Source organism: Eurosta solidaginis, chromosome 5, assembly GCF_040869045.1.
Source record: "Eurosta solidaginis isolate ZX-2024a chromosome 5, ASM4086904v1, whole genome shotgun sequence".
Taxonomy (NCBI): domain Eukaryota; kingdom Metazoa; phylum Arthropoda; class Insecta; order Diptera; family Tephritidae; genus Eurosta; species Eurosta solidaginis.
Genome location: NC_090323.1, coordinates 32042761 through 32057822, shown reverse-complemented (window position 1 = coordinate 32057822; position 15062 = coordinate 32042761). Strand labels below are relative to the sequence as shown.

The following is a 15062-nucleotide window of genomic DNA, read 5'->3' as shown; positions in this document are numbered from 1 at the left end:
GCGGGTTCCGATAGAAACACTTTCTTGGCCGGAGCATCATCATTCATTCGCATAACATGGCCTAGCCAGCGCAGCCGTCGCTGGACTATGTTGATGTCTGCGTATAGCTCGTACAGCTCATCATTAAATCTTCTTCGGTACTCGTCATCGCCAACGCGTAGAGGTCCATAAATCTTTCGAAGAACTTTTCTCTCGAACACTCCCAAAACCACTTCATCTGCTGTTGTCATGGTCCATGCTTCTGCCCCATATAGCAGGACGGGTACGATAAGTGACTTGTAGAGTATGATTTTCGTTCGCCGAGAGAGGACTTTACTTTTCAATTGCCTACCTAGTCCAAAGTAGCATTTATTGGCAAGATTGATTCTTCGCTGGATTTCAGTGCTGATGTTGTTGCTAGTAATGATGCTGGTCCCCAAATAATGCATTATTGCTATTAATGCATGAAAATATCTTTTAAAGCAATTTTTTTTATTTTTTATTTAATAATTTAAGAAAAATTAAAAAACTTTAACATCAGCACGGTCAAGTCGACAACTGTTTCAACTATACCTTTTGAATCTCTTCAAAGACTTTTCTCCCGGTAGAGGGACTCGAGCCAGCCATTCTGCTATGATGGAGAGTATGTATACACATACATATCATGGGTAGCTCTTTTATTTCCATAAATCGAACAAAGCAAACCAGTTCGTAAAATGAACCGCCAACAAAAAAGAGAAGCTTTGGTACCAGCTAACATACAAAGAATGACTGCCCAAAGAATATATCTATGCAAAGAAGGCGGTTGGGAAAAGTTGCACAACAACAAAGGCATGGCTTCGAATGAATGTGCTGGTCAAACTGATGTTAAGACAACAAATAGATAATTTACTTTTAATTGTTACAAATAAAAGGAAGTGCGACAGAATAATATCTTAAGTCTTTTACTTTTGTAATTTCGAAAAGTCTAAGAAATATGTTTTAAAAATAGTTAAAATCATTTCTCGTCTTAAATAGGTATAAGTATTTAACTACATACCGAAAGCTATGACAGTAGCCCAAATGAGCTTTTTATAATAATGAAAGCCAATCTATAAGTTGAGCTTTCACTATTAAATCAGCGAAGTTTCACTTTTAACAGCAATACTGATATTGAAAGCCAGATAGAAGTAGAAAAATAGATAACGCAAGGTTTTAAAAACATAAGAAAAAAGTGTTCATAAGAAGGTTGATTTGTGTTCAGATTTTCGTTCATACGATGAAAAGTTTTGTGTAGAAAAAGTACGTTTTCATTCTTAGAAATCTGACTTTAATTTCTTAAAATATGTCAAAGTATTTTCAATATTAGTAAAAACTTCCAAACTTTTCTGCACTTTTACTATTCAAGCAGTATTTTTTGACTGCTTTAAATAATCCATTTTTTATGTTTTATATTTATACAACTTTTGGTTGAAATTTTGCTTTGAAAATCTTTTGGAAAAGCTTTCTCTTAAATTTACATGAAATGGCAGCTCTTGAACTTTCAAATAAACTTCGAATTTCTGGTTAGTTTAAATATTTCTTGGTTTTAACGTTCTGGAAATCTTTTGAAAAAGCTTTAACTCTTCGAATTAGTTTCAAAATTAAAAAAAAAAAAATTACATAAAAATTAATTTAAATGTATGATGTTTTTTGTAAGCTGGGGTCGGATTCCTGTTCTGTGAAAGATGAAATGAAAAAAAGTTTCAAACCAACATTTATTCAAATTCTTTTCGCTTAATGGTTTTATAGAACAAGAATTCCCCCCCCCCCCTCCTGTGTTCAACTTTCAAAATAGTTGGAAAAAGCGTAGACTTCTAAAAAACTTAAGACCTTTTTTTAGTTTTTTAAGTTTGCACATGCGCTTTTGGAGTTTATAGTTTTTACCAACGCGTCTCTAGATGCGTAGTAGAACTAATATTAAATAGAGTTAACAGAACGATAAATATCAATTTGGGAAATCCGAAAGTATGCGTAACTTTAAAATTTTAAATTTTTTACTTAGCTCTCTAATCAGGGTGTGCGATACATCCTATTACTGAAAGGTGGTAGTAGTTCAAATTTTAAGTTATTGTTTGTTTATACGCTAGGCATTTCCCCCTCCCTTGAAAATATACCGCATATTCGAAATATACGCGTGAGCTTTCAACACTTTTGGAAAAGTTTTCATATGCATTTTTAATTTTGCAATGCCTTTTCTAAGGCTTTGTCATGAAATGCATTTAGCATTATGCTCTTTTAAAACTTACAATATTACGGAGGACTGTATTCTGTAAAATCTTTATTTATGGAGCTTTAAGTTAAAATTATAGTAAAATTTTTTTTAGTTTTATTTTTGCTTTTTTTATGCTTTAATAACATCGAGAATTCTGTCACAGCTTTCATTAGCTGACACACATACATATAATTCGTATGTAAAAAAAGTATTTATATAACAACAAAAATTTTATCAATATTAATTATAATTGTTCTTGTTAAATTTATCCTTAGTATCGGCTATTTAAATACACATTAATATTTATTGATATTTATATATGTATGTATTTGCAAAGATATATATAAATATTGTTCATATTAATTAACTTTAATATAACTTTGTGTCATATTAATGTTTTTCTCAGCATTTTTTTGTTTGTACTTTTCATTGTTTTTATTGTATTTGTTATACTCAGCTGAGCACAACTCACAGAGTATATTAACTTTGTTCGAATAACGGTAATCCGTAACGGCATAAACTAATCGCGATAGATATAGACTTCTATATATCAAAATCATCTGGGTGAAAAAAGAAATTCATTTAGCCATGTCCGTCCGTCTGTCCGTCCGTCTGTAAACACGATAACTTGAGTAAATTTTGAGATATATTGATGAAATTTGGTATGTAGGTTCCTGGGCGCTCATGTCAGATCTTTATTTAAAATGAACGAAATCGGACTACAACCACGTCCACTTTTTCGATATCGAAAATTTCGAAAAACCGAAAAAGTGCGATAATTCATTACCAAAGACGGATAAAGCGATGAAACTTGGTAGGTGCGTTGACCTTATGACGTAAAATAGAAAATTAGAAAAATTTTGGACAATGGGCGTGGCACCGCCCACTTTTAAAAGAAGGTAATTTAAAAGTTTTGCAAGCTGTAATTTGGCAGTCGTTGAAGATATCATGATGAAATTTGTTATGCACGTTACTCCTATTACTTATGTGTGCTAAATAAAAATTAGCGAAATCTGATGACGAACACGCCAACTTTTAAAGAAATTTGTTTTTTAAAGTCAAATCTTAACAAAAAATTTAATATCTTTACAGTATAAAAGTCAATTTCAGTCAACATTCGACTCCAGTAATGATATGGTGCAACAAAATACAAAGATAAAAGAAAATTTCAAAATGGGCGTAACTCCGCCCTTTTTCATTTAATTCGTCTAGAATACTTTTAATGCCATAAGTCGAACATAAATTTACCAATCCTTGTGAAATTTGGTAGGGCATAGATTCTATGACGATAACTGTTTTCTGTGAAATGGGCGAAATCGGTTGATGCCACTCCCAGTTTTTATACACAGTCGACCGTCTGTCCTTCCGCTCGGCCGTTAACACGATAACTTGCGCAAAAAACGATATATCTTAACTAAACTTAGTTCACGTACTTATCTGAAGTCGCTTTATCTTGGTATAAAATATAGCCGAAATCCGACTATGACGACGTCCACTTTTCCAATATCGAAAATTACGAAAAATGAAAAAAATGCCATAATTCTGCACCACATATGAAAAAAGAGATGGAACATGGTAATTGGATTGGTTTATTGACACAAAATATAACTTCAGAAAAACTTTGTAAAATGGGTGTGACACCTACCATATTAAGTAGAAGAAAATGAAAAAGTTCTGCAGGGCGAAATCAAAAGCCCTTGGAATCTTGGCAGGAATACTGTTCGTGGTATGACATATATAAATAAGTTAGCAGTACCCGACAGAAGATGTTCTGGGTCACCCTGGTCCACATTTTGGTCGATATCTCGAAAACGCCTTCACATTGCCCACTATGTTTTAAATAATCATTAATACCTTTCATTTGATGCATATGTCACACAAACACATTCCAGGGTTACCCTAGGTTCATTTTGCTAAATGGTGATTTTCCCTTATTTTGTCTCCAAATCTCTCAGCTGAGTATGTAATGTTCAGTTACACCCGAACTTAGCCTTCCTTACTTGTTTTTTTTTCTTTGATATTTCCACTTCGTATTTCATACATACACACGTACACACATACATATTATAAACGTTGTGTTGTCTCTTAAATGTTTTTATAACTATATATGTATTTATATATATGTATGTGTACAAAATGCAAAAAAAAAACAAAAAACCAACAACAACAAAAATTATTTATATAATGCAGCCTTTCCCGCCGTTTATGGACAATTTCCACAAGCTTTACCAGCACCTCTAGCGGCGGTTGCACCCACTCCACGTGAAGGTAAGCGATTTTGTTATTAAGTGTTAATGTTTTTGTTGTGTTGCTTAGGTTCGTTTTTGTGTATTTTTTTCATCACAATTTCATATTTATGTGTAGTATTATCTTAAATCTCTTAAATATATAATTATTTTAAATATATATTTATGTATTGTGCAACAGTAATATGCAAACAAAAAAAGTCATTAGTGAAATTAATTTTGTTTTTGTATATTCCTTAAACTCATTACATTTTCATTTTGTGCGCTCCATTGATTTGCATTCTGATTGATTTTAATATTTTTTTTAATTATAAACGGCATATAGGTACAGTTAACTGTGTGTTATTTGTGATTTTTGAGCTTTGCTTTTGATCGTTAATGATTTTGTGTTGAAATTGTAAATAAATAAATATGAATAAATATATTAATTACTTATATTATATTAACCGATTTTTAATTAGGATAATTGTTGATTTTCTTTAAAGAGCTTAACCATATAAGTATTTTTAGTTGCAATTAAAATTTTGTTAAAGAATTAAGCTTTTACAAAAAGCTCAGATAGCTGTATCTATTTAAAAGCCATAACAAAAGTACTCGTATTTACTATAAAATATCGATATCCGTACTCTTTTGGAAAGCTTAAAAGATGTATTAAAAATTTTAGGGTCCAATTATCGCTGGCCAGCATTTGACAGAAATCGTCCCGTGATCTATTAAATTAACTGTCGACTACCATTAACCGGACGTTGAGAAAATGGGGCTAAGTAAAAAATAAAAATAAATAAATGTAAGGTGCAATAACCTCCGAAGAGATCTAAGGCCGAGCTTCTCTTCCAATTTGCGTCGTGCTCCTCTTGATTTTCCCTACAAATTGGCCGGACGGGACCTACATGTTTTATGCCGACTCCGAACGGCATCTGCAAGGCAGATGAGTTTTCACTAAGAGCTTTTCATGGCAGAAATACACCCGGAGCGCTTGCCAAACACTGCCGAGGGGCGACCCCGCTTAGAAATATTTTCTTCTAATTTAAAAACCTTATTTCTAAAATTTTGATGTTGCTTTGCGCGGGGTGCGAACCCAGGGCATACGGTGTGGTAGGCGGAGCACGCTACCATCACACCACGGTGGCCGCCACTGTGGGGCTAAGTACTGATGCAATAAAACCGGAAGAATCAGTGAAGTCAGTAGTCTAACAACAAAAATTTGACGGCCCGCATAATCCGGTCATGAATATTAAAGTAGTAGGGAGGAAAAATTATTGGTACTATTTTGCTACTTTTTTACTACTTTAGTAATGCAATGTGCATAAAAATGCCAAACTCGATGTATCTATATATTGGAAAAGGGAAATCGTGAGAAATATATAAGAAAAATAAAAAAATAGAGAAGGAAAAGCCGAGGAAGTTGAAGGGATGTCGGAAAAGTAAAGGGAACGACTAGGAGATTGGGAGTAAAAGTAAGAATAAGGGTAATGGTTTGAGAAAAAGTAGAAATAAAGATTACCTTTGTTGGCAAGAATAATATTAGAATAATATTAGGATAATTTTGAGAGTAATAGTAAGAGTTAAACGACTTAGATAAGAGCAAGAGTAGGAATAGTAAGGATAAAAGGCGAAAAAGAACTAAAGAATGGGGAACGAGATAGGGAAATTGATTAGGCTGATCGCGGTAAACTCGAAAAACGCAGAAGGCAAAGAAAAAAGAGAGTTGAGATAGAGATGAGCAAGGTGGATATATGGGGAAAACCATAACAGCACGTGTCGACTTTGATCATGAGGCTGGAATTATTTCGTGTTGTTCTAAGCTTCTCCAGGGCTTGTGAAAACTGTTTAAAATATAAATCTTACAAGCCACAAAAAAAAAATTTGTTTAGTTATTAGGTGAATTTATAAGCTCTGAGTTTTTTAAGTATCGTTGCTGTGAAACGTCTGGCGCTATAATATTTTATACCATTCATCTCTAACTGCTCAGTGAGCCTAACTCTTAACTAAATTTAAAATGACGCGTTTTATGACACTTCTTTAATAACTTTCAAAGTCTTTTAGTAGTCATATTGGAGCCATTTTTTGATTCTTTTGAGAAGCTTTGTTACATTTTTTTTTCGGGAACATTTTCATTCTTTGTGTCATTCCTAACCTTCTATTGTATACTCTTTGCCAACATATTTCTTGTCCCTGTCGTTTGAAGTAATTTTGTGTATCCTTTTAGGTATCCAATTTTTTTTTTTTTTTTTTGAGATTCACTTAAATAAATTTTATATAGAAAATATAATGTAAACCTATTTTAACTTGTTGTATAATTTATATATGTATATGCATATAGATACGTATATAAACTCTTATACATATGTTTCCATTGATATAAACAGATTTAGCTATTCTTTTGCTATGTGCATGTTCGTAAAATCCATTTCTTTTACAATAACCGTAATTGGTTTGAAATTTTCTTAGGTAAATAAGTTTTTATTTTTCGGATTAATCTTATTTTTTCATATTTCATTATACATGATTGTTAATATATTTAACTATTAAAATAACACAAAATGTCACAAATAACGAAAAATGTATAAGAATATCAAGGAAAGATATTGACCGCATGGATATGGGCGATGTGTGCCCACTCACCAAAACAAAGATTCCAAATTCTAGCTCCGCATAAACTCATATCAGAATTATTATGATTATTAGGCCTCGATGCACTGCGACCATCCAGCCTATAACTGTATGTAGAGGCTTTTAATGCCATATCACAAAGAGATTAAGAGTAACGTCACCTAGATTGAATAGTCTCAGAAATGTCAGAGCGGCGCATTTGCACAGAATGTGAAAGGGCGTTGCACCCTCCTGCTCACAAAAGCGATATATTTGTGTATTGAATAGATTTAACTTACTTAGGTGATATCTTAAGCTATCGTAAACTACAGTATAGTACACATTCTATCCAGTGTTGTCTGAACTGCTGTATTTCCCAATTACTTATGGTTTCCCTAGTGTACGCTTTTGTGACTTCACAGAAGGGCTCTGGAACAGATAATGCTGCTATAACACCGTCCTTGGCTAGGTAGTCTGCCTGCTCATTACCTTCATGCCCATGTTGTCCGGGAACCTTTGCCAACAAATGTTTGTTTTTGGCTTCTACATCATTTAGGGCTCCAATGCATTCATTCACAACCTTAGAAGTAATTGTATAACACTACAAGGTGCTTGGTCCTGTCTGAATGTCTGACATAATGATACGCCTCTTCGTAAACATTCTCTACCGCAAACTTCTATTGCATGGATTTCTGCCTGAAAAAAGTGAGGTACTTTTCCATTGCTATGGATTTCTTAAAATTCGGTCCATAGATGCCAGCTCCCGTATTTGCGTCATCAAATTTTGATCCATTCGTGAACCATACCTCTGATTCAGGGATATATGGTTTCCCGGTTGCACAAAGAGTTCTGTCCGCAATGGACACCTCAAAATTCCATTGCATCATGTAGCTGCATAACGGATTGCCTATAAATTTTCTTATTACCGAATGTGCCCTACCATGTTTCCTCTCTTTATCACAGAGATATTTTGAAGTCTTAATGCAGCAAGTTCTGCCTCTTTCTCTATTAGAATAGGTAAGGGAGGTATTCCTTCTAAGGCACCTAGGATATCAGCAGGGGACGTTCTCATCGAAAATGCTATGTCAATACAAACTAGTCGATGCGGTTTGCTCAATTTTGCTATTGCTATTATTTACGCGGTCTTCGACCGCAAAACTAATGAATCATAGACTTCATAGCAGGTATTAAATATCTAGTATACCAGTTTGGGAGATAGGCCTTATGTTTTGCCTTGAGTGCAGGCAAGAAAGTATTTGTTGCTTTGTTTAAGGTAGTATCTTTATCTAATATAAACCCTAGGTATTTTGCTTCCATTGAAAATCGGATTGGTGTAGTATAATTTGAGACGTGTTTTTTTTAAGTGGTATACGTCAACCTTTTTTTTTAATTATTTAGCCACACCTCTTAAAAGTGGCAAAGTAGTACATGTGTACCAAAAACACCACCAGTAAATATTTTTCCAAAAATCTTCCAATTTTCCGTCAACCCTGATCAAATTCGCTTTGGCGACCCGTAGGTTTCCTTGTTGTGTCATCTTCAAAACGATAAACAGAGATTCCGTAAAGCAAGCAGTCAATAGGGCTGATTACATTCAACACGGCATCTACAGACCACAACCACAATAAAGCAAAACTTGACGACAACCGTAGCCAAGCATTGGCTTCTTGATTAGTTTAAAACAGACCTGTTAAAAAATGATTACTAATGGCAATGATTAGCCGTTCCATTTATTATTTTCTTTAAACGCCATTTAATGATTACTTGCCATTACTTTCTATTTTTAATGATAACTTTTCAATTGATTAAACAAATAATCAAAAAAAAAATTATGCTTTTTTACGATTATTGAAAAAATAATTGATTATTTTTGATTTTTTTTTATTATTTTTCCGCTTTGTTGAAAGAAAAACACTTTTGATTATTTTTAATTTTTTTTTTTTTTTCAATAATCGGAAAAAATTATGGTTTTCTTTTCTAATGGTAATCAGTTAGTAATTGCTCTTTTCGGAAAAAAATTTAAATAATCATTGGCCATTAAAATAGGCATCTAATTAATTGATTACTAATGTTAATTCAAATTTACAGGTCTGGTTTGAAAGCGGCAGCCACCAATATAAATTACACCAAACAGTAGTGAAAAATGTTTAAAAAAAAATATTAATTATGTTTAAAAAACTTCCAAAATAATGATTTTAGCTTTTATTATCTGTTATTTACTTCTACTTTAGTTTTTATTGACAAAATAAAAAGGACGCCACTCACTGTCGCTTCCCAAAAATAGAATTAGGTTTAATCTGGCTACAACGGCTTTCGTGATTGATTGTCGTGCTGCTGTGTCACGCCGAAAATAACGACACTCATAAGAACATGTGTAAAAATAATATGACAGATGTGGCGGCTACACCACCGTCGTGAATGTAATCAGCCCTAATCAGTTTTAGCTTGCACTTCAAGTAGGAAATATTTCATACGTGAATTCTATGCTCAAAAATTTACCATGTAAACATATGCTATTGCAGAGAGAGTTGCGTTTGATTTCGAAGCTCCGCCAGGGCTGTGCACCACTGCACTAGAGAACACGGCAAATTTGCCAAGGAATAAACCATGTGGGAAAACCAACAAAATAAAGCCCCTGCAAATGTAATAGTTATAAATGTTAGTAGAGTTGCGCTGAGGCTAAAGCATTCATTATTTGACATCACACCTTTGAATTAATTATCTTTACCAAAAGCTTAATATTTGCAAGATTAGACAAAGATTAAATTTGCAAATTAGTTCCAACTTTGGCTTTGTGTACGTTTTTTAGCTACTACAAAATTTGGTTATAAGAACAAACAAATTTATGTCTGTGGTTCATTTTCATTTTATTTATTTATTTTACTAAGCATAACACGATTATTTACTGTATCTGTATGTATGTATTTCATAGTTTAATTTTATATTTAAATGCAACACATTCATTCATTCCAAGGCAGTTCATATTTTCAAATATATGTATGTATGCATTTATATAAGTAAATATTACTTGATTAAAAAGAATTTTAGTTCAATTATAATTAACTTGCGTTCTATTCGATTATTATGTACAATCAAGATATATTTTGATTTTTGAGTCGCAGCATCACAAATCACAAATTCATAAATTATTCACTTTTGATTTTCTCATAGTTTATTTCTTTCTTTCTTTTCTTTTCTTATAATGTCTTCTTTAAGATTTTCTGATGTTCCCAGGATGTTCGATTTCCGGACCGGAGGGTTGTAATCTATTCATATATCATTTGCCGCAAGAATTTGGCGATGCAGAATTGATGCAGATGTTCCTGCCATTTGGTAATGTGATCAGTTCAAAGGTCTTCATTGATCGTGCAACAAATCAGAGTAAATGTTTTGGTAAGTATTGACTAAATGCTAGAGGCACACCTCCATGCACTTATACACTTTTAAATCAGTAACTGAAAATGCTATGCGGCTACGGAATTTTCTTGTTTGCTATTGCTCCGGCTCTGAACATGAACAGAGCAGAGCAGGAAAAGGTGAGAGCATTTCGTAGGCTCTGTTGTGAGCTACGTCCAATTTTCGAGTCTAGTAAATAGCTGATTAAAAGCTGCAAACGATATACTATTGTTAGTGGAGCGATACCAAAAAAAAAAAAGAATGCTATTTGCTCTGTTGGACATTCTTATACAGAACTTCGTATTTTCTCGCGCTACTTATCTACTACAACTTGCAGTGCAACGTGGGAACAGGGGTGAGTGTACCGATGCAATAACAATAACAACAAGCTACAACAACAACTTAAAGTACAAAAACAACAACATCACAATGCAACATCAGTTCCAACAACAAAAATAAGAGAAAAGACAAAGCTCTGCATAACAATGCGCCACTGAGCAAATATCAAGCATTTTTTTTCGTTTCATTACAAATAGCATTTCGTGCTTATCACTTTTTTATGCTACGACTCTACTAATTACTCTGTTCATTTGCAGAACTGGAGCAGTAGAAAAGCATGTTTTTCGTTGCTACTGCTACTCTGGAGTAACAAATGCAAACGCTGATTATAACATAATTTAAATACGATATAATTTTCTTATAAATTTTATTTTTTGTTGTATTCTTAAAGGATTTGTTTCATTCGATAATCCTGCCAGCGCCCAAGCGGCCATTCAGGCAATGAATGGCTTCCAGATTGGCATGAAAAGACTGAAAGTTCAATTGAAGCGGCCAAAGGATGCCAGCCGACCCTACTAACAATCGGAGTTCCTTAAAGCGTTAAATAACTTAAATAATTACAAATGTCTACTTCTTGCGAAAATTATGATAAAACAGTAATTCCAAGAGCAACAACAAATAAATTAAAAATACAAAAAAAAATTTTAAAAGAAAATTAAATACAAAAATTCCCTATTGCAAAATAGAGCCAAAAAAAATGAAACAAAAGCAAAGCAAAAGCGCAGCAAACAAATCCCTAAATTCCACAAAACTTCAGCGGTAAATACAACAAAACGACAACAATAGCTGTGAGGAAAATAAACAAAAAGCAGCTGTAAAGGGAGTTTCCAAATACCGTTAAAAACAATAATTCCATAGCATAAATCCACTAAGCAACAAATGTGGAAGTTTACAATAATCCTAGTGAAAGCCGACAACAGTAAATCAACAGCAAATTAAATAGAAATAATAGAGGTGAGTTAAAAATGAGTATGGAATATTGCAATGCCCTAAAGAAATTTTAAACAGAATTGTAAATAAATAAAATTTTAATTAAAAGCTAAGGATAAAAAAATTTGTAATAAACTTTAATAAATGTATCACAATGAGTGCAATCTTTATTAAATTAAATACAATTGTAATAAATTTAAAGAAAACAAGTAAGGGAGTCTAAGTATGGATGTAGGTTAGGTTAAATTACGAAGACTTGCGTGGAAATGTCGACACTTCCACTCGGAGGAATTGTTGTTCATTGTGAGTATGTTCGGTGAGGGCCAGGTGGTGGCACATTCTACCAACCAGAAAAACTTGCTTTCCCTAATCTGAAAAATCTAAATCTTTCCCAGAAATCTGAGTCGTCTTATTTGCAGTCCTGAGAATTGGCAGAGATAATGATGAATTGATTTCTCTTCTTCCTCATTCGGACAGCTTCTGCAGAGCGAACTTGTTGGTATGCGCCACTGCGAAGCATTGGTGCAACATCGTAATGACCTGTAATGGCACCCGTAAGTAGTCTCACTGCAGATTTGTTTAGCTTGGGAAGTAAGCTAGTACCTTTTCCATCAGGGCCTTGACAGCTTGCAATCAATCGGTCCATAGCGCGTCAGTTGCCATAACTTCATAATCCTCTATTTTTCACACGAGATGACCTAGCGGCAACCGTGCCGAGCTGCCCACCTCGACAAGGTGATTTCGGAACTTTTCCTGTTCATCTCATCTGCAAACTCATGTCCACCAACATCGCTGTACCCCGGAACTCAACAATGTGAGACATTAAGCTGCCTTACAGACGCCAGCAATAGATAGGCATCTTTATCACATGGGATCCGAATGCCTTCAAAAGCCAGGCCTTTGACAAATATCGTTGTATTGAAGTGTGGGACCTCACTATTCTAGAGCACTCTGGATGCTCTCCGATGGCATAGACCTAAACCTGAAATACGTTTCACGAGTCGGGAAAGAGGTACATTCCAGCTACAGTTTATTCTTACACTTACGAGCAGTCTGTGTAGACATTAATGTCCGTACCACTATATAGGCCTTCGTTCTATCTCACCCTTAAATATATTTTATTTTCTGCACCTGGATGTCAAAAACCGCGTGATATGCTCAGTGTCGGACGTTAGGTCAGTTGTAATTCTGTTTAGTCGTCCCATTTTCATGTCATTATTTTCACATTCTTCATCCTAGAGCCTCCCGCTGCCAATCTCTGCACGAACACTTGTATAGGTATCAAGTGAAAACTTACTTTTAACCCTTTTTGGAAGTGTAGTATGCTGCCAGCGCTCTCTTTGATCTCACCACAAGGTTTCTTTTCCAGCTTAATTTGGCGTAGAGTTTCATGTCAAGATATAAGTTGAAGGAGGATATTTTTGTATTTCTTGTGAATCGGACGAATTCTATTTTTATTAACCTTCCTTAGCCCGTTTTGCCGCACCAATTGCGAAATGCCGCGTCCATGAGCTCGCTAATTTTTGGCAGGGATTGGCATATGTGACTACTCTCGTCCCTTGCGCCATCGAAATTTCTAGAATTTTTTTTTTCTGTTTATGTTTGTTGTGTTCTTTGGAGCTTTTCGGCGTTTTAAGCAAAGAACAAGGTTTTTACTTTTTTCTTCTACATGTTTCGGTGTTATTTCAGAATTTATTAACTACCAGTGTGCCAAGAAGGGGAGAAATCACGCCGCCTTAAGTGTGTCTCTGGTATAAATTTTACAAACTGAGTCCGCTTCTAAAGTTGATTTGACGACCCTACTTCTGATCATAGAATCGATCCATGCAACTATAGAGTCTTGAGTTTCATGTCGTATAAGTTGGCTGCAGTTGGCCTCCGTTTGCACGTTGTTGAATTCACCCTCAATGTCAGTGTGTATTATTTGTAGCTCAGTGATTTCTCGATGACGCTGACTATCTCGTGAAGGGCGTTTTCAGCTGATTTGCTTTTCGGTATGCGTGCTGAGCTGCGTAAATCTTGCAAAAATTTGCATTGTGTCTTATATGCAAGTCGATAAGTGTCCCCAGTCGTTTAAGGATAAAATAAGAGCAGTTTATTGGCCTGTAGTCCTTGGCTTCCACAATATTTAGTTTCATTGCTTGAGGAATGAACACTACCCGTACACTTCTCCATGCTTCGGGAATATAACCATCACCATCTTGTAGGCGATACGTCTAAGTACGTATATAACCGAACACAATAACTCAGCTTACTCGGTTTTTCGAAGAACAAAACTAATTGTATTGTGATATAATGAAATTAGGTTAACCGGAAAATTAATAATTTCGTTTAAATGATTATATATTCACATTAAAAAGTAAATAAATTTTAGAGTAATAAGCATATTCATTGTTTAATTACACATCCGAAAGTTTTAGTAGCGTGCCCAAGCTTTCACGCTCACACATAGGCATTCACAATTTAATTTCAAAGCTTCTTCAATAATAACTTATTCATCTATATACATATATTTTATTTTTTATCATCATTAGGTCTGCTATTAGTTTACAAAAACAAGTACGTGAAACATTCAAGCAAACTAGCCGAGTCTTACCCGATTATGCAAATCCAGCTTCCTAATAATACAAATGAGCGATACATAGATTCCAAACCGAAAATGAGCTTTCAATTAAGCTTTTTAATCAAACAATTGGTTGCAAACACATCTACACAAAAACACAAGCAAACAAATAACAGTAAAAAGGAAATCATTTTTTCTTCGAAACGTCAATGAGCTACAACAACACGTCAAACAAATGCAAAAAAATAACATAAAATTGTTAAAAATATTATATATACATATGTACATATAAACATTTACGTATATACAAAAATTAAAAATAAAATTATTAACACACAATTTAGAACTGAATTACCGCTAACGAAATTGGCGTGTAAAGGATGTCTAAGAGAAGTTGAAGAACAATTTTTGCCAAAAAAAATAAAACAAAAATAAAAAACAAAATCTTGAATACAACAAGAAATATCTTAGTTATATATACAATACGAATACTTATATATGTATGAATATATACATATTGCATATGTATATACATACACGTACATATTTATATATCATATCTATATATTGGGCCGGTCGATTTGTGGGGAGGCAAAAAAATCGCCCATTGCTCTGTGAAAATCGTATTCTAGGGATCAAAATAAGAAACTTTGCCGAAGGAACCATACCTCTAAAACGAATTCTGATGTCCCCCCTTTGGGTCGTAGGGGCAAATTTGAAAAATCCCACTTTGAAATGCCTATGTTTTTTCTTTTTGGAGTTTATTTTTCTCTTTAGAAATTTA

At 33.9% G+C, this 15062-nt stretch overlaps 1 protein-coding gene across 6 annotated transcripts in view; it reads left to right on the top strand.

The window, feature by feature from the left end:
• The window catches only part of bru3 (bruno 3), a 431221-nt gene extending 419794 nt beyond the window's left edge, over positions 1-11427 (top strand). For 2 of the 6 annotated variants that reach the window (XM_067786534.1, XM_067786531.1), the window contains exons 5-7: positions 4403-4480; positions 10285-10443; positions 11177-11427. In XM_067786534.1, the coding sequence (XP_067642635.1) occupies positions 4403-4480; positions 10285-10443; positions 11177-11304 (365 nt within the window). In that variant the 3' untranslated portion in view covers positions 11305-11427. Of the gene's footprint in view, positions 1-4402; positions 4481-10266; positions 10444-11176 lie in introns of all 6 variants that reach the window. The other 4 variants (XM_067786532.1, XM_067786530.1, XM_067786536.1 and 1 more) reach the window with 2 other exon arrangements.
• The last annotated feature ends 3635 nt before the right edge of the window (positions 11428-15062 follow it).